At 41.4% G+C, this 22577-nt stretch overlaps 1 protein-coding gene across 2 annotated transcripts in view; it reads left to right on the top strand.

Moving 5' to 3' along the window:
- Positions 1-22577, top strand: part of NEGR1 (neuronal growth regulator 1) — a 295675-nt gene that overhangs the window by 237225 nt on the left and 35873 nt on the right. Inside the window, exon 7 of one of the 2 annotated variants that reach the window (XM_069788395.1) lies at positions 19012-19261. The exons of the other annotated variant lie outside the window; for it this stretch is intronic. Coding sequence (XP_069644496.1) covers positions 19012-19139 — 128 coding nt within the window. The 3' untranslated portion in view covers positions 19140-19261. Of the gene's footprint in view, positions 1-19011; positions 19262-22577 lie in introns of those variants that run through there. 2 annotated transcript variants of the gene reach the window in all.

A 22577-nucleotide genomic window follows, 5' to 3' on the forward strand; every position in this document is an offset into this window, starting at 1 on the left:
GTTACCTAAAATGGGTCTCAAATGTCCTGCTTGAAAGATATTTTTATCTGTGAATTTGTAGTATTTCACATTTGTTGAATATCTAGCCATCTGTTAGTGGCATCCGAAGATGTTCGTAGTTGAACTTTGGTGCTAATCTGTTGCAATAGTGATAAAACTGAAAGACAAAACTTAGAATATATACTACACACTTTTCTCTACATAAAGAGATTACTTATTGAGTGGAAATATGGATTTTCAGTTGCTTAAATCCTAGGGTTATTGCCTTCTAGCAGTGAAACTTCCTTCTGAATATACTTTCTATATGATATGTATTGTCAGGGTATTCTAAATTACTGCAGAAGAGACATAATAAGCAGAAAACAGCAGGAAGCCTTTGCTGCCATTTTATTTAATATTTGAAAAATCATTAACAAAGTGGAAACAATGTTACGCTTATTTTAAACAGAAAATGCAAGAAGTGAAAACAAAGGAATATTATGCCAGAAGCAGATAGTATTTGGTGTATTTGCCATTCAGAGAAGGTAAAATGAAGGTTTGGTTTAATTTTGAACAGAGCAGAGCTGAATCTCTCTTAGCTGCTGCCAGGATTTTATCAGTTTTGTATTGTTGAGATACCATGTAGCCACCCTTAAAAAGCACTTTGAGATGCAGAGGTTGAAAATGTCATATAAGTACCAAGTACGTTGTTACAAATCATAAAAATAGGTGTTCTCCGTCAGGGAAGAGATGGGATGTGTGAAGCAGAACAGCGTGAGAGAAAATACTGAAAACTGGGTCTGATCCTGACCTCACAGAATGGAATATGGGAGTGATGTTAGCCCAGAGGTTTGACTTCAGGATGACATGTCTTATTTTATACTATCATTTTTTGGATCAAATCAAAACAAGGAGAGGTTTCCAAAAGGTGGTGATCTAGATTTCAGTTGGGAATGAAGATCATTTGGTGGAGTATTTTCCTTGCACATAGTCTGCATTAATGTTATCTAGAAAGAGTATCACTTTAAAAAAAAAAACAAAAACATAACAGACCATCACAGGGTAGCAACTTAAGTACGGACTCCTTAATCCTTCAGAGACAATTTTCTCTTGTGAAACACTACTTACATTTTATTTTGTTGGCAATGATAGCTGAACATATGCGCTGGTTCAGGTATGTGTGGGGGAAGTGTTAGCAGTTAATGGTTGGCTGCAACATTTGATAGTCAAATGCAGGGTTAAGTATAATTTGATCATCATGTTACTTGACAAATGTTAAAAATTAGATGTTGATGTCTTATTTCAGTGTGTATTTTAAACTGTTAATTGCATTGGTGCAATACGGTCCGAGATGCGGAGTGGTCGGAATAGCATCATTAGCACAGCTGCCAGTAACGGCCGCGATTCGGGAGCCCCGCCATGTGCCCCGCTGCATTCCCGTGCACTATCACAACAGGTGTGCAAAGACACAGGGGTTTTTATCAAAACGCTGTCACAACGCGCAGCTACAGCGGGAGCGCTTCAAATCCTGAGCGTGGATGCCTGCACACCTCTGCTGTTAGGTATTGGCACCTTGCCCAATATTGCTAAGTAATTGCTAATTGGCTGTTTCTGTCTGCTGTTGGGTTTTTTTAAGAAAAATGCGTATAGTAGAGTTAGAAAAACTGTATTTTCTTTATTTGCACATCCCCGTATAATATATAAATGATATTGTAGCTGTGCACAGCTGGGAGTCTTTCTCAGGGACAGAGCTAAGAATATTCTCCGTTATTGGTGTCTGCATCCTTGTACAGATATAAAACTCAAGGGTGCCAGAAAAAGGATTATTTCTTCTACTACAGAGAGGGCCCTGGCTTTCTGTGATCCATAAAGGCAACCTTGAGCTAATAGAAAGTCATGAAGTGGGTAAAGGGATGTCAGGACAAGGTAAAAGCTGACTTTGTGTGGCTGCGACGTGGATTGAGGAAGGGAGAGGGTAGATGAATGGACCTGTACCTGACAGTGCCTGCGGGGTGGATGGGGTAGGAGGAGAACTTGTCTGGGGTATGGCTGATCATCCGTGGCCAGAGGACAACCCTACCGCTGCTGTGAGCTGGGGACGCCCAGCAGAAGGTCACCCAGAGCCGCTTCTGTCCCGGGGACAGATAGCCAGATCAGTTTGCAGAAGAACCTCACGTCTGGGGAGTTACGAGCATCCCAGATCCTGTGAACGTAAGGAAATTTATCATACCCCTAACGGAAGACTTGTTGGCCATGTCTAAGATCTAGCTATTAATAATAAATTCAGCAGCTGTAAAATAGAAAGACTGAGCCTTGCGGGAAAAATACAGAGAAGCAGTGGTTCCAATAAATTAATAATGAATGGCAATTTACTAATTATTCATGGCTAAGTCCTCTGTATCATCCAAATGTGTTGTGTTTTGTGGGTAAGTGTATGAAGTACGTGATCCTCCCAGAGCACCCGCGTGAGGAGTGCTTGTTGGACAGTCCCATCCTGCCATCTACGGGCCTAATTGATCAGATGTTTAGCACTGCCTATGCTGGCTTTTCCCAGAATTTCGGGTACTTAAGAAGAAGAAGAATGTAGTCCTTCCCTGTAAATAAAGCATGGATTTGCTGATTCATTAAACCCAGGAGATGAGGTGTTACGGTGTGTACCCAGGGTAAGAGGTTCCATCTTCAGGGGCGAGGAGCCAACAGGGAATGGAATTGCCCTTTTTTAATTAAGCAGATTTTGCTCTTAAATTAGCACAATCTTAATTCAAGACAAAAGGCATTTTCCTACAAACAAATTTGCAAGGCCATTGTGAGGGGAGGGAGTTATCATTAACCATTAGCACCGAGGTAGGTTTATTCGACCGTTTTTCTCAAGCAGGCAAAACTGAGATGGTCTCTATTGCTGCTAAAGCAGCAACGTCCTTACCGAGATGTCTCCTGTCCTTGTGCTTTCCCGGCCAGAAGCCATGGTTGGTAGTGGATTTCTTACTTCCTCTTACCAAAGCTGAGTCGTGGCAGAAGGTTTTTCCTACCTTTCATCTGCGAGGATAAAGGAGGAGCCGTTGGTCAGCCCCTGCTCCCCGCAGCGGGACGTGGGGTGAGATGGTCCCACCACAAACCCTTGATGAGCTGCCGGAGATCTTGGGCCGAGCACTGGGCTCTCAGCTCTGCTCCGTGGCACCAAAGGTCCAGGCTGTGTAAGTCGGGTTGTAGGGTGCATCGTTTTAGCATCCTGGCTCGGTCAGGGGTGCAATGCCAACCCCACACCTCTGCGAGCCCGGCAGGCACAACTGTCCTCATTTCTGCCTGAGCGCTCGTTGAATTAGGGCAGGAAACTGAGCAGCGGTTGAAATGCTGCGTTTTTAATCTGCATGTAGATTTAATCTATATATCTATAGAAACGATAAATCTAGTTAAGAGGCTGTTCATAAAGGCATTAAATTCACCACTACGTGTGTGATCTCTGTGTGTCCCCTGAAGATATGTCATCCACAAAAGTCTGGATTCATGTCAGCCATCACCTCGCAGAAGATGGAAATAATCATTACTTCTCTAGTAGGTATGTGTGTGTTTATTCTTAAGTAAAGGTATTATTTTTATTTTCTAAAGAGCACCTCCTGCACATTCCCTAGTATTTTTAGGAATGCTATAAATAACTTGTCAGGCAAGTGGTACCTTTCTTAAGAAAACTTGTAATACAGAGGAATCATCCATGTCCATTACTAACAGCTGCCAAAGAGATTACTTCCTTTAAATGGCTGGTTGTATGATCCACAGGTGTTACTGATGTTCAGGTTTATACAGAAATCTTAGATATATTGTCAGTAATTATTCAAAAACACAAACAATTGTGAAGAGCTGCAGAAAAGGTCAGTAGTGACATTTGGAAGGAGAAGGAACACAGCAAGGTGTGAGAGAGATGTGGTAGTATTTTCTGTGCTAATTTAATTGCTGCAGCTAAACAGACCTACTTTATTGCATAAGCATCCAACTGTGAACTTATGGTTAGTGCAACATGCTTATAATCTTGTCTCAAACATTTCTACGTTCCAGGAAGTGCCAGACCGTGCCCTCAATTTATATGTGTTGATTGCATTGTGTCCTGGTTCCTACATAGAGATTCCTAATTAAACTGCTGTATTAATATTTTTAATACATTGGGTTTCACATCTGAAATGCAAAAAAAAAATCAATATTCTTCCAAAAATTTAAATTAACTTATTGTAAATTGCACATAACATGTAATAATATGCATGTTCCTCAGTGGCACTATGTGTAGTTAGCGTGGCGTTGGCTACATCTACTGGAACGTCAAAGACACAGAGGTATTGAGGGTATCTGCGAAGTGGTATAATGGCCTTGCCATGACACATCTTCGAAATATGGGGACAGGCAACCACTTCCCATGGTCATTTCCTAGCAGTGCCAAGTCATGAAAATCAAAGAAAAACTAGGCTTAAGGGGACTTTGGAGATCACCTCAGTCATCTGACCGAGGGCATGCTCGTGATGCTGGTCATCCTTCCTGGCGGTTGTTGGACTTGCTCCCCTTGATCCATAGTGACCCTCCACCATTGCCGTCATTTTATAGACATGCTGCTTTCCCACATTAGTAGCTTTTCCTTCGTATTTAAACCAAACATTTTCTTACTGCAGATGAAGCCTGTTTTCCCCCCGTCATAGTCACCAGGGGAAGAAGAGAGAGCAGGGTTTCTGAGGAGTAAGAAGAAATGTGATCTGGGCAGAGGGACGGAAGAGCAGTGCCATGGCACAGTAACTGGCTCCAAGTCCATAAAAGCTGCTCCTGAAACGAGCAAGGGAATGACCCAAAATCAGTAACTTCATGTACCAAAGCACATGTGTGTCTGCACTACCGTCGTCAATAATAGTGGGGACAGGGTGGCCAAGCAGGCTTGCTGCTGCGACAGGTACCCTTCCCTTGCCGTTTTGCAACAGTGATTTAATGTTGTCTGATGCCGAGGCTGCGGTCATGTTCCTGAAGTGACTCTTCTTAAACCTTAAAGGTTTCTGCACGCACTTATGCCTGCTTTAGCAAGCTCGCTTCCTTTCCTCGCCCCTTTCCTCCTCGCCCCAACACGTCTGGGAGCTGGGACGTGAAGTTGTTAAACTCAGCCTCTCTGGAGCTGTGCTTCGAGCAAAGGCGCTGTGCAGCTGCGCGTGTGCTGCAGGGACTCGGTGGCAGCGGCTGCACCGCTCGTGTCATCAGTGCCGCGGGTCCGGTTCGTCTGTCAGGCGCTTGGTGTGCCGCGCTCCCCTCATGCGCGGTGCGTGGCCCCGGCTGCAGCCCAAGACCCCCTTCAGGATGAGCATTTGTTATTCTGCCTGGAATAAAGTTCTCCTGATGCGGACAAGGTCTGGGCTGCGTTGCTGGCCGTGCTCCCCTCTCCCTGGGGCTGAGCTCCAGCCCTCCTGGGGGAGTTCTCCCACATTACCCAGGTGCGACGCTGGTGCTGCCGGAGGCGGTCCTTATTATCAGTGATTTACAGAGCTTTTAGTTATCCTGCAAGGACTGCTTGGGTCGTCTTCTGTTCAGATAGTTTGGTGTCATCGTTAAACTCAGCAGTTTTGTTTTATTGACTGAGAAATCGTATTTTAGGGTATTTGCATATGTGACAGGTTTCTGCTAAGTTTTAGCTCAATAGCTTTGCCTGGCCTACCGAATTTGACATTTCTAGAAAGCAATACACTCTCCAGGGAAATTCCCTTTGTGTCCACAGTTTCAGCTGTTGTCCAATTACCTAAGAAAGATTTTACTGTTTTGTCTCTCAAATACCAGCCTGCAAAGCAAATCAAACTTCAATTTGCATAGTCTCAGCCAGGCGGGCTGGTCTGCACCAAAAAAAAAAGAAGTATATAGATATATACATAAAAAAAATTAAATGAAAATTCCTGTACACATTAGGAGCCTTTTCAAAGACTGCTGCAGTCAGTCAAAAGACATTTATTGATTTAATAAGGTTTGGATTAAGCCCAAAGTCTCCTGTAGACATCAGTGTGCAGAGAACTGGTGCCATGAACCTAACTTTTCACGGGGGGCATCCCTTCCAGTCCTGCCCCCGGGGGTGCAGTCATTGCCCTGACCTGCTCCTGCTGAGCATGCAGGGAAGGTCTCTCCCTCCGTGTCTCAGAAGGGGTTGATGGACAGGGAGCAGATGTAAAATCCATCCTGGGAACTTCCAAATCATTTGTAAAGCAGTCGTCACACGTCTGAGCCATCGTGCTTTCTTACGGTTTCTGACCGGCTGCGAGGGACCCAGGTCTGCACCTGTAGGGTTTCATGGTATACCCTTTATAAAGGCAAAGACAATCTTTGCTTGATGCATTGTCCCGTCTGGAAGCTCAGAAGGTCTGTGGTATACCTCTTCTGTTATGGGCTGAAGGTGATTTTGCTTCCTCCCCAGCCGCATGTGTGCTCTCTTTTTCACTGATGGGGTTTCTGGTCTAAGTCCTTGGTTTTGCTTACCACGTCCAAGTTGGCCTAATAGGACCGGCTGCTGCGGGAGTGGTGATCCGTCACGGAAAGGACCTGTCCTGGAGATGGAGACTGGGACAGACACCCAGCTCCTGATCGGTGTGCTGAAATTCAGGGAATTAGAGAAGCAGGATTATAAATCTGGGAGTCGGTTCCTCAGGGACCTTTCTTAAAGATCAAGGTGTATTCATCCAGGGCGTTTTAATTGAGTGGTCATGTTCCCAAGGGAAAACAACTCTCTGAAAACTTTAAACCATCCCCAATGGCATTCATAGGCAAGGTAAAAACCTTTCTTCTCTCCCTGTTCTCGCACAGGGTGAAATGCAGATGTACAATGAGGCTGAACAGCTCACAACACGGCTGAACAGCACACGACTAAAACAGAGAGTTTTCTTTGCATCACAAGTGCACCTGGGGGACTAATTTCATGAGATATTGCTGAGACGAGGAGCCCGGCAGAGTTAAAAACTCAGCACCTTAAAGTCATACATTCATACAGAGTGAGATAAATGGCCAAATCCTCCATTTATGTAAGTTGTAATAATTCTGTTAGATGCTAGGTTTGAGATCCTTCCATATGGATGCCAAGCGCTGCTCCAGGTAGCAATTACTGAGAGTTAAGGAGAAATTTTCTCTAAATCCGTTTTCCAGCTTGAGCTTTATCATGAATTATATGACAATAAGTGACTGAGATGGGATGAGGTAGAAATAACCTGTCTGAGCAAGGCCAGTAACATGTGTTTCTCCTCGACATTTAGAAGAAACTTTAAAGGCCTGAGAGCGTATCTGTGTTTGAGGGGAAAACAAAAAAGAAAAAAAAAAACAAAACAAAACCAAAAACCCCAATGATCTTTGCTATGGATCCTTACCGAAGTTGCCTTTATGTTCTGTTTCGTTACGTGTTTATATTCTCAAATTGTGCAATTATAACCATAGCTAACAATGTTTAGACACATATTCTTACTGAAGTGGATAAGTCAGAGAGGTTGAAGCATGTCTAAATGTTCATCTTGATCATCATAATTAACCGATACCTAAAACATTCAAGGTCATCTGTGGAACTTATTTATAGTGTGCTGCTGAAGGCAGCGGCTGCCCCTGCCCTGACCAGTGTGAGGAGCACCGGTGGTCAGAGCTTTTCTTGAAATTGTGTTTCTTTTCAGGGGGTAGAATACCTTGAAGTAAATTGAACTTTTTAGAAAAACTGAAAATCCAAAAATACCATGCATAACAAATGGGATGAAAACTAGAAGTGCTATAATGTGATGATATAAATATATTTTACAACTCCATCTGGAACGCAGACTTCAGCCTTGGCCTCAAAAACTTTGCAGAATGAAGGGGGAGGTTCATAAGGGGGTGATAGGAAACAAAAAATGAAAAAATTCCCATGTCAAGAGATTAAAGATGATTACTGTCTTTCTTCTAAAGGAAAAGGGGCTTATTGAAATATTGGCTAGTCTAGAGAAGGTGTATTAGGAAGTTTTCTCATAAAACAAGCCCAAGAGAGCTTTCACTTACACTAATCAGTGGCAAATTTTAAATTTAATGCAAAGCATTTCTTCATTAAAATATTATTAAGTGTAGAACTTATTTTCATAACAAGTTGTTGAGACCAAAGCTCATGGAGCTTTAAAAAGGAATTAGCTATTGATCAAGGATATCAAGAATTTTCATGAAGATGATAGAATAGATTATATACCCAAGACTTCAGTATTTAAGCAAATAGTCCAACAGGTTGGAAAATGCCATAACTGACATAATTTACCAAATAAATTCTAGGTTATTTAACAAAAGCAGTTGCTTGAAACCAAACAATGTTTATCTGAAAAGCATGTGTGCTTCTATCCTGTCAAGTGTCCTCTAATTTAGAGATTATATAAAAAAATAGAGATGGTCTCCACAGCTTCTATTTACATTTTCCTGAGAGCTGCTACATGTTCTTACGGATCTGAACAGTTTGTGAACTGAAGAAAATTGGAGAGAAAAAAAGATTTCTTTTTTTGGCTGCAAGAAAGCTAAAAATAGATTTGGAGATTTAAAAATGAGAGCTTTTTCAGCGAGCCCACACTATAAACACTAATTAACCTCTGTACTGAATCACATAATTAACAAAATGCTGAGGCATTTCAATAAGCATCTAAAATAGAGAACTCAACGTTATCTTTAATTCCACCTACAGGTTTATATGTTGAGATTTTGACTGGATTTTAAATAATAAATTGAGTATAAAAGCTTACTCTTCCCAGGGCTTTTCCAAACCTCAGGCGAAAAACATTAGCATCGGATGCTTAGATATTGCTTGCAGTATTAGAAATACTTAGTGAAAAAGACATATGATTAATTTTTCAGAAATGTACTTTTTTTCCACACATATTATCACAAGTAACAAAGCTGGTATCTTGACTTTAAAATGTTCTGCTATGAAGCATCTCTAACCGTAATCTAAGTTTTACTGTGGAGTGAGGTGCTGTTGCTGTTATAGACCTTTTCTTATAAATCGGTCTGTAAAAAGATATTCAGTTTTTTAAACTAGGCAATATTTAGATTTACTAACTTTATTCAAAGATAAAACACAAACCTGAGAACTTGGTAATTTCAATTCTGTTAATTTACTCAGTTAAAATGCTATTTTGAGAAAAAGAATAAAATGTTTAAATTACTGGGGATGTTAGGAAGAAAGCAATAAATCTCATGAAGTAACCACAAAGCAAACTAAGGCCCATCACAATATAGCAGTCACGTACAGCCGTTTTTATTTAGCCAATAAAATGTACATCAGGTACCGGTCCCTTTTCTTTGCTAATGCTATTGCTGAGCTTTCCAGGGTGCTGCAAGTATATCAGAAAATGTCTGTCAGACTGGAGAAACTAACTTTGGAGTCAGGATGTTTTATCGAAATCAATAGAGACGTTAATGTTTTTCAAACTATGATTTTACAGCTAAAGGTAGTTCTGTGCATTTTGTCTTCAACGAGGTAATTCACCGTTCTTCTTAATTTAGAGCTGAGTTTAAAAAATAGATTCCTGCTAATATCAGAGCAGTATATTGTATAAAGTATGGCTGGTTTAAAAAAGTAGTTTTAAATTAATGACTAAGTGGTTGATATTTTGAAGCAAAATAGCACTTTTTGCAAGATAACACAATGCTTTCCCTGAACGCAGATTTCTAAATTAGGATGCAATGTGAAAAAAGGATTAAAGTTTCCCTGCACTGCTTGTCATCGTCCTGTCTGAATTTCAGTATGTCGCCCATCAGACACATGGTTTCCTACTACAGAATTTTGCAGCCAGTCCATTTTTGTTTGCAAACCTCTTGACCTTTCAGCATTTACTCTCAACCAGCAGCTGCTGAAACTGCTCCTGGGCTCTGTAAATATTGTTCCACAGTTCAGTGTGCAACCTGAGCAGATAGATCATCATGTCCAGGACATGCAAGTGTCAATGCAAGTGAGAAAGGTAGTTCAGCTCTTTACGGTCATTGTTAATAGTTGTTATAGAAAATACCCTGCAAAATTTGCATTACTTTAAATGAAATTCCCAGTCCAGGGACTGGAACCATCATTCCTCCATTTATAAAAAGTTTTTCCCAGAGTGCCTGGGACTTTTCTTGAACTTAAAAATACTTTCCCATGTTTTCTCCTAGCATGTCCGTAGTTACTGACACTGTCATTTCGGAAGGAGGGGAGCAAGGAGGAGCGTGGCATGTCTGACCCTGTCTCCTCGGTCTGACGCCAGCCGGAGCTGCGGCTGCCCCGGCACAGCAGAACGGGAAGGAGCTCTGGCTGGAGCTCATTACAGAGCTCTTAACGACTCCTAATTCTTTCTGGGTTTGCCCAGGGTTTTTTGGAACTGGCGCCTGGCTGTGGGAGGACAGAGTGAAAGGAAATTGCCCCTTGAATAAACAGTTGCGCGGTACCAGTCGAGCAAAGCAAAGGCTGGGAGAGAGTTGTTTCTACACGTAAATCAACGCAATAAAGCGCTGCTTGGGAGAATAACGGCTTAGGCTAAGGGATGAAGCTGGTCCAAAAATGAATGGGTGTGAATTTGTCATGCATAAATCCAGGCTGAGAGGAGGATTTCTAACCCTTAGAACAGGTGGGTTCTGCAGCAGTCTTCAATAGAGAGCAGTGGGGCAAGCAACTGAAATTATTTCTGCAATCAATCTCAGTGAGTTTATCAAAGGGATTTTGTCCTCGGCATTTAAAGATATGAACCAAAAGCCTCAGGTCGCCATACAAAAAAAAGTCAAAAAAGAAGATGTGGCTCTTGGTGTAAAATTCCCTTTCCGCTGTTCCAATGAACTCTGTACTGCAAAGCTAAACAAAACCCAATTTCACCCAGGGATTTAGTGCTGGTTTGAGTTTATCCTGTTTAACAAGTGGGGTATGTGGTTGGCATTGATGAAAACAATTGGCCTGGGTCTAACCCTACCTAATGTCCCCTTTCTAGCTACTCGTGCTTCTAGATTTCTACAAGGTGATTTTTATTGTTTTGCATTCCAGAAAGAAGTCCTGTTTGTCTTTTTTTGCATGTGAAGATTTGTTTCATTCTCAACACATTAGAAGTAGCCAGTTTGTTGTGCATGTTACTAAAGCAGTGAAAGGCTGATGTCGAGAGGGTCAGGGCAGGAATCCTTGGTGCTGAGGCGGGACTGCAGGAGGAGCTGGGGCCAGTCCAGGGTTACCTCTGCCAGGTTTAGGTGAATTTGGTATCCAGAAGGATGGAGAAGATATTTCTATTTCTAGAAATAATATGTTCAGTTCTTGTATGCTAATAGTACGTTTATAATATGCTAATAGTAGTTCATCCATGCAATAAGATTCTAAGCTGTAGCAGAACACTTACCTTAATGAGTTGTGCTGATTCTGCATTGGAAGCAGCAGCAGAAAAGCCAGTCTGCCTCTGACCTTGGCAGGGAGTCATCCTTGATTTGGGTGTAATCTCCTGAGGCAGGATCCCAATATGTAAATAATAGGTAATCTAATATTTTTAATTTCACTACCTTGACCGGGAAAAAGTTACCGGGTCTGACAACAGCTATCGCAGCCTGATATATCTAAATCCCTTGCAGAAGATAAGTGAATCCTTTGAGAAGCACATTTGTTGTTTATTTTAACCCACTGATGGTGTGCTTGGAGCCTCTGTTTTCTTGTAGGCTATTTGCAGCAGATTTCTGTTCCTTGATCTTAGTTTTTAATAGCTCCCCAGGCAATAAATGCATTTCCTTCTTCTGAGTGTTTGCACAATGACTTGTTCTATAGATTAGCCAGGCACTGTTTGTCTCCTGTTCTACCTATTTTCCAACACACGTCTGTACCAAATGAAAAACAGTTGTACTTCTCTATGATTCATTTGTAACTGGAATAATTCACATTAAGGTTCACTGTTGTGTTGTTCCTCTTTTTTTCTCTGACTTGTAGCATTATGTGGCACTCTATTTCTCTTGGAAAGTTCAAAGTCAAATCTTATAATGTGCTCCTTCTTTAACTCTGGATAGAGATGAGCAGCCATAACTCCAGCTTAATTAAGTCTCCTTTTACAGAAATTGTAGACTTTTTATGAATTTCATCATGACATTGGCACATTTCACCATGTAATTTATAAAGATTTGTAATGATTCATTTGATAGGCATTGTCTGTGGATTTCAGTTCATCAGGGATCAGCAGAACTATAATTACACAGTAATTATTAAATAACTTATTCACAAATTGCTGTGCCAGTGAAAGCAAATATCAGAGCAGTTGAACAGCATCTAGTTCTTCTAGGCATGTGTTATATACGTACGAGGATTGCAGAGGTGGGGATGCTTACTCTAAACACAGCAGTAATGCATAGATCGGGCAAGAATGGCTATAAATGAGAACGAGACTGCTATTCTGGGAAGAGTTGGCTATGCCCGTATTCCCAGAGCCGCAAGCAGCAGGAGAAGACTTTCACCCGGGAAACCCTACAGGAGGTTGACCTGGCGGTGGTTGGGTCAGGAGCCCCGGCTCCCCCCGCTCAGGGGGAGCATCTCTACAGGCTGACCCAGGGCGTGATGGACCCTGATGGCACAGGTACTGTCTGTTGGCCCAGATACCGACTACAAACTTCAGCATTTTGGTTAGGTACCTGAAGTCGGTACGAACTCTTCCCAGTCGGGTCCCTGCATCCAAGCTGCCGCTCCATTGTAACTCAGCCAGATTCTCCTGTTTTCTGATAAACAGGGCGATGAGTTGCCCAGCTGCCCGCTACTGTTGGGACTTTTCCTTTGCCCAAGGCAGCCCTGTGGGACATGGGGGTCCCGGCCCCAAGTCACTGCTCTGAGTCAGTGAAAGGAGAACGGGCAGAAACGTGGCTCCCGCGTACTGGGACTTGCATCCTTACAGGTGGACTCCCTGTCTGACCCCACGTTAATAATATTTATTCAGAAATTGTGTTCTGCTGCAACGAAATGAACTATTCGTGTTAGCCAAAGCATAAATGCATGATGCAATTTTAGTATGTGTGTGGCTGAGCGGTACCTCTGACTGCACCAGAATAGTGGAATTGGCATTTCTGTGTGTGCAGAGCTTTATAGAAAAAAAACAGCTTTATCATGTAAGTATAATTTGGTGTGGCAAGGTATCCCGTGGAAAAAACTGGAAAAAATTAGAATTACTCTTGCTGGTTACAGAGCACAACATTTTATAGTGTTTCTAGCCCACAGATCTTTAATACAGCCCAGATCAAATGTGCATGTGTCAGAGCAAATGCTGCTGGGCATATTGATCAAAGGTCTTAAATATTGAGGTCAGCTCTCTCTCCTACAGACTGCATGTAGCTTCCACTGCGTGCCAGAAAGAAAACAAGTCTGCCTTTTTTCAACCTCCAGGTAAAGTGCAGTCAGCTAGCAAGCAGAAGCATTTTTATATGTCACTTGGCCTTTCCAAGAGAAGCCAAAGCATGGCTTAACGATATACTCCGGCCTTGCGCGGGATGAACGAAAACATGCTGGTGCTGGGAGAGGGTTTAACTGGGCTGCAGGGCTGTGTGGGAGAGGAAGGTGTCTCCTGGAAGATTGCCCTGCACCCAGGCTATGTTTCTTGGAGTTGTGCATGTTCAGCAGTGGGAGAAAATTAACAAACCTGCCTGTTATCGTGAACCTGGCAAAAACATTTGTTTAACAGTATTAGCAGTCACAGGCATACCACTGTACACCCAGGAAGGAGGTACTGCCGTGGCATGCGTTGTATTGCATCTCTAATGTATATTTTGCCTTATTTACTTCCAGAAATATAGCGACAGTTGTGCAGATGTAAAGAATGACCTCTGAGAACAAGAATATAATTATTGGGAGTCAGAGCAATGCTAATCATATGTTTCTGAACAGCAAAAATGCTAACAGATTTCTAGATCTACATTATTCATGAGCTTCCTATTTATACATATGAATGAAAGACCAAGCTAAAAGGATGCAGACTATTTTGTCACTTTTTCTTCATTTTGTTATGGTCTCAACAGCTGTAAAAATCATTAAAGCAGCAGTTTTTTCTGGAAAATCTGAAATAGGAAATGAGGAGTAATGAGCAAATATTGTTTATCCTTTATAATACTGTAACTTGAACAACTAAATAAAAACATTGTATTTCATGTAACTTTTGTGATGTAGACAAAAATGTTGATAGGAAATAGAAATTCAATAGTTTTCTCTATTTGCTTCACCCTGGTTTTGTTGCCTAAGGCACAGACAGCACACAGGTGACACGGCACCAGGAAAGGGACAGACTCATTAGCAGCCTCGTTAGACCTTTGACAGCAACAGGAGGTCATATTCAGTGTAGCACCCCGACAAATGGGTTGTCTGTGTTTTCTTTGTCCATTTCGCAATTCAGTTATGCAGCTCTGTGCTATAAACTTGGTGTAGGAGAGCAACAGGCTGGGAAGGGTTGAGTAAGCATTTAGAGACCACTTTCAGAAAACTCCTAAAATGTTCTTTTTTCTCTTCCATGAAAAAAGGCATTCTTCTTCCTCCATTCATTTTAATTAAAAACATGCAATTTATTTTTAAGGCTTTTTTCTTTTACAAGAATCTCCATGACGAGTTCCTGTGTGCTGACTGATGATCCCTTGACATTCAGGTGTGCTCTCTGCTTTGCAGGGAGCCTGCGTGTCGCGTAGAGGGGACCATGGTAGATGCTTACATTTATGGATTGACGGGCAAACCACAACATAACAGTTGAAATGGATGGTGAGGCAACTCAAGGACAGGTTAGATTACAACAGGACACTTTCAAAAAATTTCCCTTAACTGATCGTGGTTAAAACAACGGCGGCTTCTTTTCCTTTTTGGCAGACAGTCTGCCGTGGGTCTGGCTGCAGCCGCTTATTGAGAAATTGAGATGCTTCAAGTGTGCAGGGGAAGGGAATTTCATAAATCGTATCCTCAATAGTGCTTTTCTGATAAAAGTTATAGGAAAACAAATTGTAAACCATGTGGAAGACTTCATAAATGCAGGTCCTCAACAGAGATTGCAAACTGGTTGTGCCTTTTATTATGTTTTATTTTTGATAATACTCAACAGTGTCTTGTAACTGGATACACAGTGCTGGGAGAAACGCTTTTCGATTTGACATCAAATGAGCCCTATTGATGTATCTTCTTAGAATGCAAAAGTGCTGTCTGAGGTGTTCTTCGTTTGCAAAAGTTATTGTTATATTTCATAAACTGCCATGGGTGTCCCTAGGTTTCTCTCTGCATCTGAAGGGGCCTCAGTTTCTTTGGAAAAAAAACATCCTTATGTGGCTTTAGATGGAGTAAGTAGCATGTCCCTAATACGGGGGTGGCCGGACCGTTTTGATCTCCGTGGCATTTCGGCAGGAAAGCAGAGCCCCCCACTGACAGCAGCTGCTGGTTCCTTTCCCTCTCTTTAAATCCAGAGCATCACTTCTCTCTCGGGGGATGTATTTGCTGAGTTGCGCCTCTTCCCCCGGCACAGGTCATTCAGAAGGCTGCGGGGAGCCCTCCGCGCCCGGGGCGTGCGTGGGACCCGCCATAAAACAAAATATTTCTATTGGTTTGGGAGTTCTTTGCCTTTTATTGGCTTCTCTCTACACGTAACCTTCGCCACCTCCAAACTACCCGTAACCGTATTTTCTTTGCAATTAATGAATGAATACTTTTTCCTGTCCTGATGTAAGCGACCCTTTGCACCGTTTGTTTTACGTTTTTCTCTTAGACCCGCTTTGCAGGAGTTTCTTCAGCCACACGTTGTGTGGGACTGCTGAAGGCTGCAGGTGCTGAGGTCCATTCTGAAATCTGTACAGATTTCATTGTTCAAATTTATTTTTGTTCCTTGAAATTTGTTGCACTTTTTCATTTTTTAATAGTTCAGTGCTTGCAAATACTAGTGCAAAGATGCACTAGTGATGGGACTGTAGACTAGTGGGTATATTTTTGCGATACTCAAAAAGTAGACTGCAATATGAATGGGTGCTTTGGCCAAAATCCCATTGCTCAGGATAAGTTTCCCTGATTTATTAAATTCCTTAAAGCACGGGTAAAGCCTTGAGCATATACCAACATGTCATAGATGCAAAATCGTTGTGGTAGTTGGGGATGGAAACTGCATGCTCTTTGTGGCAAGGATATCAAATGAATGATCTTTATTTCAAATATTATTTTGAATGTTCTTAATGGAAATAGGAGTTTTGCTTGTTAGTGGTTCACAACCCCCCTAGTCAAATTAAATTTAAAACATTTTTTTTTCACACTATAAAATAGTTCCTCTGACATAAAGTATGATGATTCATTCTGGAACTTATTAAAAAGTAAACAAATTTAAAAAAAAAAACTTTAGTAGACTCCAGAACTAAAACAATGTGTTATTTTAGTATCTATCTTCGATTTTTTCATAAGAAAATCAAAGTCCATTTGAATTTTAGGTAAAACTTTAAATTCATCCCATTACTTTTTGTTTGCCAGCTAAGAACACGTGTGGTGCTCAGGCCTGGTACTCCACAGAAATGGATTTACAAGAATACACTAAAAGGTGTCATTAACGTGTTTTTTTACAGGCCTCAAAATATTTGAATATTTATTGAAAAACTGCTATGAAGCAAACCAAACTACTGTAGGTGTAGGGCAGTGAGGATTGCTGAAGGATGGAGTGAATAAACTACCTGGCAATTTCAGGTCTCAGACTCAAGGTTAATAATTATTTTTTTTATTGCCTCATAGACGTTGAACTATTAAATACTTATCATCCTGTAATAAAAGAACAAACCATTTAAATAAAATAAACCATAACTAGGCAATTAAGGTGTAATAACTCAAACCTGTAAAAGACCTCAAATTGCAATTGCAAAATATTAATGGTGAGTAAAAGACACAGAATAAATTAAGGTCACGTCTCCACCCAATCCACTTTCCATCCAAAAGATTTATTATTAAATATGTTTTTCTATTTACCCTTGTACTCAAACAGTCTCTGGCTTACCTAGGCTTAAGGACCTTTATTTCAAAATAAATCATTAATCTTCAATATAGCTGATAAAGCCCAGGGGAGATTAGATTAAATAAGCCTGGTTAATTATCAAAGGTCATAAATAAAAGTAGTTGGGGGGGGGTTAAATTAATTAATGTGTTTGTATTTAATTGTCAGTTGTATTTTGTACCAGTTATTGATTCCTCCAGTACATAGGAAGTCTAAATATCATTACAGCAAAATCCAACAATTTTACTGATGCAGACTGAAATGAAACAAGATTTTTGTATTGTCTTGTTAGAAAATACTCTCCTTATGATCTGTAAGTGTGCTAGTCTGGTAGCATCATGTTTTGACACTTTCTCAGATCTAGAATTTGAACTCTCATTAGACAGGCTGTTACTGATGTTGAGTAAGCAGCTACCCCCATCCTATAATAAATGTTGTGCTTTCTCTTACACAGTGTATGTAAATGCCATTCTATAGTAAATATGAATATTTAATCATAACTTTTCAAATCATTTGTATTTATCTTAAGAAAACTCATGGGATTTTAAACCAAATACCTTGAAACCATTTAGAGTGTTGATGATTAGTATCTAGACTGCAAAATACTAGAAAAAACTAGAACAATGTTGGAAAGAAAAAACTAGAATATCTGCCAATGCTATGGTTTTGTCAAATTAAGTATGTATCTTCTCATGATTGTGTATCTGAATTCTCAGTCTTCCTAAGAAAATATTATTGAGCAGAATGGATTTCTATGCTCTTGTGTGTGTCATATCCTGAAACGAGATTTCATGAAACATAAGTTCTTAGCTCAAGGCAACCTGAGTTTGTTCCAGTAATTATTTCACACTTGGGATCAAAATACCTGAAGAATGGCAGAAACCAATGTTACAATGTTGAGGGCTACAGAAATCAATTAAAATATTTCATAGTTTCTGTTCATCATAGTTATTGTAAAATAAGGTAGACTTTCTTCCACTGTAACAGTGAAGAATATAGAGAATTAAATTATATCTCAGACTTGTATAGCGTTGCTTTCTATTCTGAAAAATAGAATTTGAGTGTGGCATATGGCTTTACTCATAATAAAAAACATTTTTCATTTTTAAAAAATGGTATCCCCCTACCATTATCAATTGCACAGCCAAAACAATTTCATTTTGGACCAGCTACAGAGTGATAAAATACGCTATCTTTGTAATAGAAAATTGGATCTATTTCTGTAACTCAAGACTTCTTCTGTAATGAATGGTCCCAGTGACGGGCTGGTGCTGAGCTCCTGCTGGGAGGGTGCTCCAGAGAACTGGAAAAGAGCATCATCATTTTTATATTGCTGAAGAATTCTCTTTCCCTAATGGATCGAAATGGCATTTACGGTGGCATCAACACCCACTGCGAGCTACAGACAAACGTTGTGCGCCGGCTCCAGCATCAGCAGGAACGTGCTCCCACCTCTGCAGCTGAGGAGCGTGGGGAGAAGGCGGTTGGGCAGGGTGGCTGGTAAGTGGGAATGGAATGGTGAAGGCTGTTCCTGTCTTAATATGGAGCAGTATTGGATTGGTTCCATGTCGATGAAAGTCTGTGTTTTGTGATTTGTGTTTTTTTAAAGACCTTGATTTGCCGTGGACATCCTTACAGTCTTCATATACTGGAAAAATATATATATGTTATATTTCAAATATTGTTAATGTGAAATTAATCACAATATTTAGAGCAGAATTGGGCTTCAGAAGTGATATCCACAGAGACGCTTTGTTTTCTGTTACCTTGAAGGAGATACTTTTTTCAGAGGCAAAACTATCTCAATAGACTAAGAATGCCAAGTGCTGAGTCCAGTTGCTTGATGTGTCTTGTCATTTCAAATATATTATTAGAAAAATTAGTAAATTCACTGTATAAAATGCAGAGACAAAAAACAGCAGATGAAGACTGAGGGGTTTGGCAAGGTACCAGAAATGGGAATGTTGTCAAAAGCTCTGTATTTTCTTTATAGATAAAACACAGAAAGCTGACGTGGGGGCACGGGGGAAGGAAGGGGAATGGGAATAAATAATGAGCGCTCTTCTCTCCTTTGTGTTTGTGCCAGGACAAGGCATGGAAAGAAGAGAGAGGAGAACGAAGATGTACATCTGGCATGGTCCCGTGGCGTTCCAGTTTTCTCCAAACGTCACATTTTTTGTACCTTCACCATTGCCTTTCCATTCTTGGATTTAATAAATCTTGAATGAAAGCCCTACCAGTCTGTGAGCTGCGGCTCCAAGGGGGCTGTGTTAGAGACCCTCACCCGCAGCCCGGACTGTGGCAGTGCTAGTGCCGTGCAAATAATAAATTAATTTGCAACACCAAAGTGGTTTCAGTTACTACATCTTCATTAAACACTATGAGCAATTTTTGGTTTTAACAAATTTCTTTTTAGATAAGTTTTATCTTAAACTTGCAAGGTGGGAAAACTTGCAGTATTTGCAAGTGCAGACTGAGATTTTGGTAGTTTTTCTCTTCTTTCCTTCATTGGCAGACCCCTCTGTACGAGGCTGCAATGTTTTGTAACTGGAAGCATCATGCACCATTTTGAGATGTTACATCTCTTGAATTCTTTTCACAGGCTGCAGTTTAATAATGAAATTGTTCACGTTACTGAAGTAGTAAATTCCACAGGAGAAACTGTATTCTGGAAAATGCTGAGCACATTCTTCTTTGCGAGATGCCGTAACAGTTATGTTTCAAAATAATTACACAGAGCCGTGTGTGAGAGTCGCTATACTCTGTCCCAAATGGCTGATGAACTCAGGTCTGTGAGCAGCAGACAGGGAAACGCGGCTTCGTTAGCAGCAAAGAGTGAGGGATTAGTCACAACTTGTGACAAAGGGTGTTTGAACTGAAGTGTGCCGGTGTAAGTAGTAACCATGCATCCGTCACTATAATGTCTGTGCATTTTTACATGGAAAGATAGGAAAAATTTCCGGTACGTGTACCGTGGGCAATTCTGTGTCTGCTTTTGGTTGCTGATGGGTTTGGGAGACAGGAGGAGGAGGTGGGGTGCTTGCCTGCGGGGTTGGTATGTCTTTTATCTGAGAGTCAGAGGCTCGTAGGCTGGTTTTCTGCAGGCAACAGCCTGAAAAAACATATTGTTTACTTCTGCTGAGTTTTTCGTATTCTCTTGGGGAAAAAAAAAAAGGCTGGTTTATGCCATTAAGATGCTGGGACTGGGAGGATGCCTGGGTCAGTGAATCTAATCCCCTTATACTGCAGGCTGCTCCGTCGTGTAATCCCTTCCATAAACTAATAGAGTTTCCTCCTTGAAGGAGTTGGTTTTCTGTTGCACAAGCTCTGATGAGGAGGCAGCGTGAGGACAGCAAGGCTATAAAGGCTGCAGACCCACTTTGGATTTCTGAATGCATTCGCTCTCGGTTTATATCTATTTGTTCATGCAAACAGGGGTTGATGAATTACTCGGTTCCTTAATCATATACTAGGAAATTTTCTAGGCAAATAGTTAAAAGTAATTGGCCTCTAGTAAACTAATAGCCAGTTTTTATTTACTTGCTTATTTTTACCTGCCTATATCCTTTAATCGCTCCTTCCACCTCATATTTTTCTAAAGCCTTGAATGCCATGAAGTTGTAGTTGTGTGTGCTTATCCTCCTTCAACATATCTTTAATTCTCAGTCCTGATGTACCTGCTGTCCCCCCTCCCCCATGAATTTGCTGTTGTTTTGGTAATTTTATGTGCAAACGTATTTAAATCCCTCTGACCTGAGTATCCTGAGCTGATTGAATTTTGTTCTAACCTTGGTCTGGCAATTTCCATTTCCATTTTGTTATTCAGATTGCCATCTTTTAAGCTTTTACTAAAACTGAAGAAAAGAAATTATTTTTAGGTCCATGCTTAGTTTTTCTACCCTACCTTTGTGAACAGAGGCACTTTCATTTTTCTTTGGTATCTATGGGGCTAAAGAGTGTTTTGCAGCAGGTTGGCTGTGGTTTCCTTTCCAAGGCACTGTTCAGCTGGGCATCTGGGCAACTCCCACTTCATCCCTGCCCAGCTGGGTTTCCCGGACATTGCTTCTTTATGGCCAATTCCTTTTGTTCCTCGTAATTTTCCTCCTTGTGCTGTGTAGCCTTTCATGGGGCGGTTTCCCATTTTGTTAAGAGGTTTTCTCTGCAAGCTTTTTTTCAGCCTGGGATCAGAAAGGAATTTCTAGATGCTATCTCTTTCCTTTTGGTAAAAGGCAACATTAAATGTCCTTGATGTTAAACTGCACCTCCTTGTCCCAGCTGTCTTTATAGTAGCTTATATTGTCCAAAGATTTCTCTTTTGAGGATTAGAGCTGTAGTTACAAGTCTGCGGGGTTTATTCTTCCACTTTATTTAAACTCACTCAACTGCTGATTCTCTAACACCAGATTATTTCCAGCAGTCAGCTCTAGCATACACTCACCACCACTAACCCAAACTGATTTTAAAAGAACATTACATTTTATTTCTTTCCCTGACAAACTGGTACAAATACCTACACACCTTTTCCCACATTACCCCTTCCTTACCTCCGCGAAGTCAGGCTGTTACACCAGGACCTGTAGGTGCATTTCTCTCTTTAAAAACTCTCCAGTTGTCTTTATCAAAATTTGACTTTGCAGATAAATAGATTTCCTTGTGTTGTCCCAAGGAGACTTTTCTCTACCTTCCTCAGAGTAATATTAATTAACCCAGACAGTTTGTTTTACCCATGGTATCATCTTTTGCGTCTCTCTACTCCATCACGACGCGTGCGTAGGACACAGCACTCTTCTTGGGGTGCTCTCTACCCCATTCTGCCCCGGCTCCAGCTACTGTTCTGCACTGTGCTGCGTTTGGTCACCCTTGCCCCCTTCCAGGACTCTTTGCATTGCTTACAGGCAGGTTTGTTATTTCTCCCTGGCGGTGTTCGGTGTCAGGCTGTGATTTGTACATGCCTTCTGACAGCATCACTTAGCTGACTGCTGTTCTCAGCGGCATTCCTACTTCTTCCACGCACTTAATCCGTCTGCCATCAAATACTTTTATTTGCTGTCTTGTCTACGTTTACTTTGTTTTCTTTCTCCTCCTACGCACAGTTGCAGAGATCTCTTCAGCTTCTCCTTACCTTCCCCCTTTCTCTTCTTAAAGCTGCCCAAGTCAGGGATGCGGCCTTGACCCCAGAGGGCAGCTGTCACCGGTCCTCGGGTGTACCAGCCCTTCTCCAAAAGCTGCTTCATGACTTCCACAGATTTGCAGTGCGTGGCAGCACCTCTGAAATGACAGGACAGGGGCTTCTAACTCCAGACTCATTTGTCCCAAACTATCGCTATGAAATTCTGCTTTCTATGGTGACATCTCTGACAGCATCCCCAAGCATTCAACATCTGGTTGGTAGGGTATTTGTAAAGAGAGCTGAACCTTAAAAAGCAGTAAAAGGTACACTTGTACACACCTTAGAAAAAATTAAACTTTCATCAGCTCTTCCCAAAGCATGCCACTCTGTTTTGGCTGAAACTGTTCTGGCCTGCCTTCCCAGAGGAGTCTGGGTTCCTCGAGGGGCCGAGCTCTGCCTCTGCAGCATGGTCACTGCAGAAGCCCTGTTTGAGCATCCCTGGAGCCTTGTGGCCTGGGAGAGATGCCCGCCATGAGTTTTGA

This window comes from Haliaeetus albicilla, chromosome 8 (assembly GCF_947461875.1).
Source record: "Haliaeetus albicilla chromosome 8, bHalAlb1.1, whole genome shotgun sequence".
Classification (NCBI taxonomy): Eukaryota; Metazoa; Chordata; class Aves; order Accipitriformes; family Accipitridae; genus Haliaeetus; species Haliaeetus albicilla.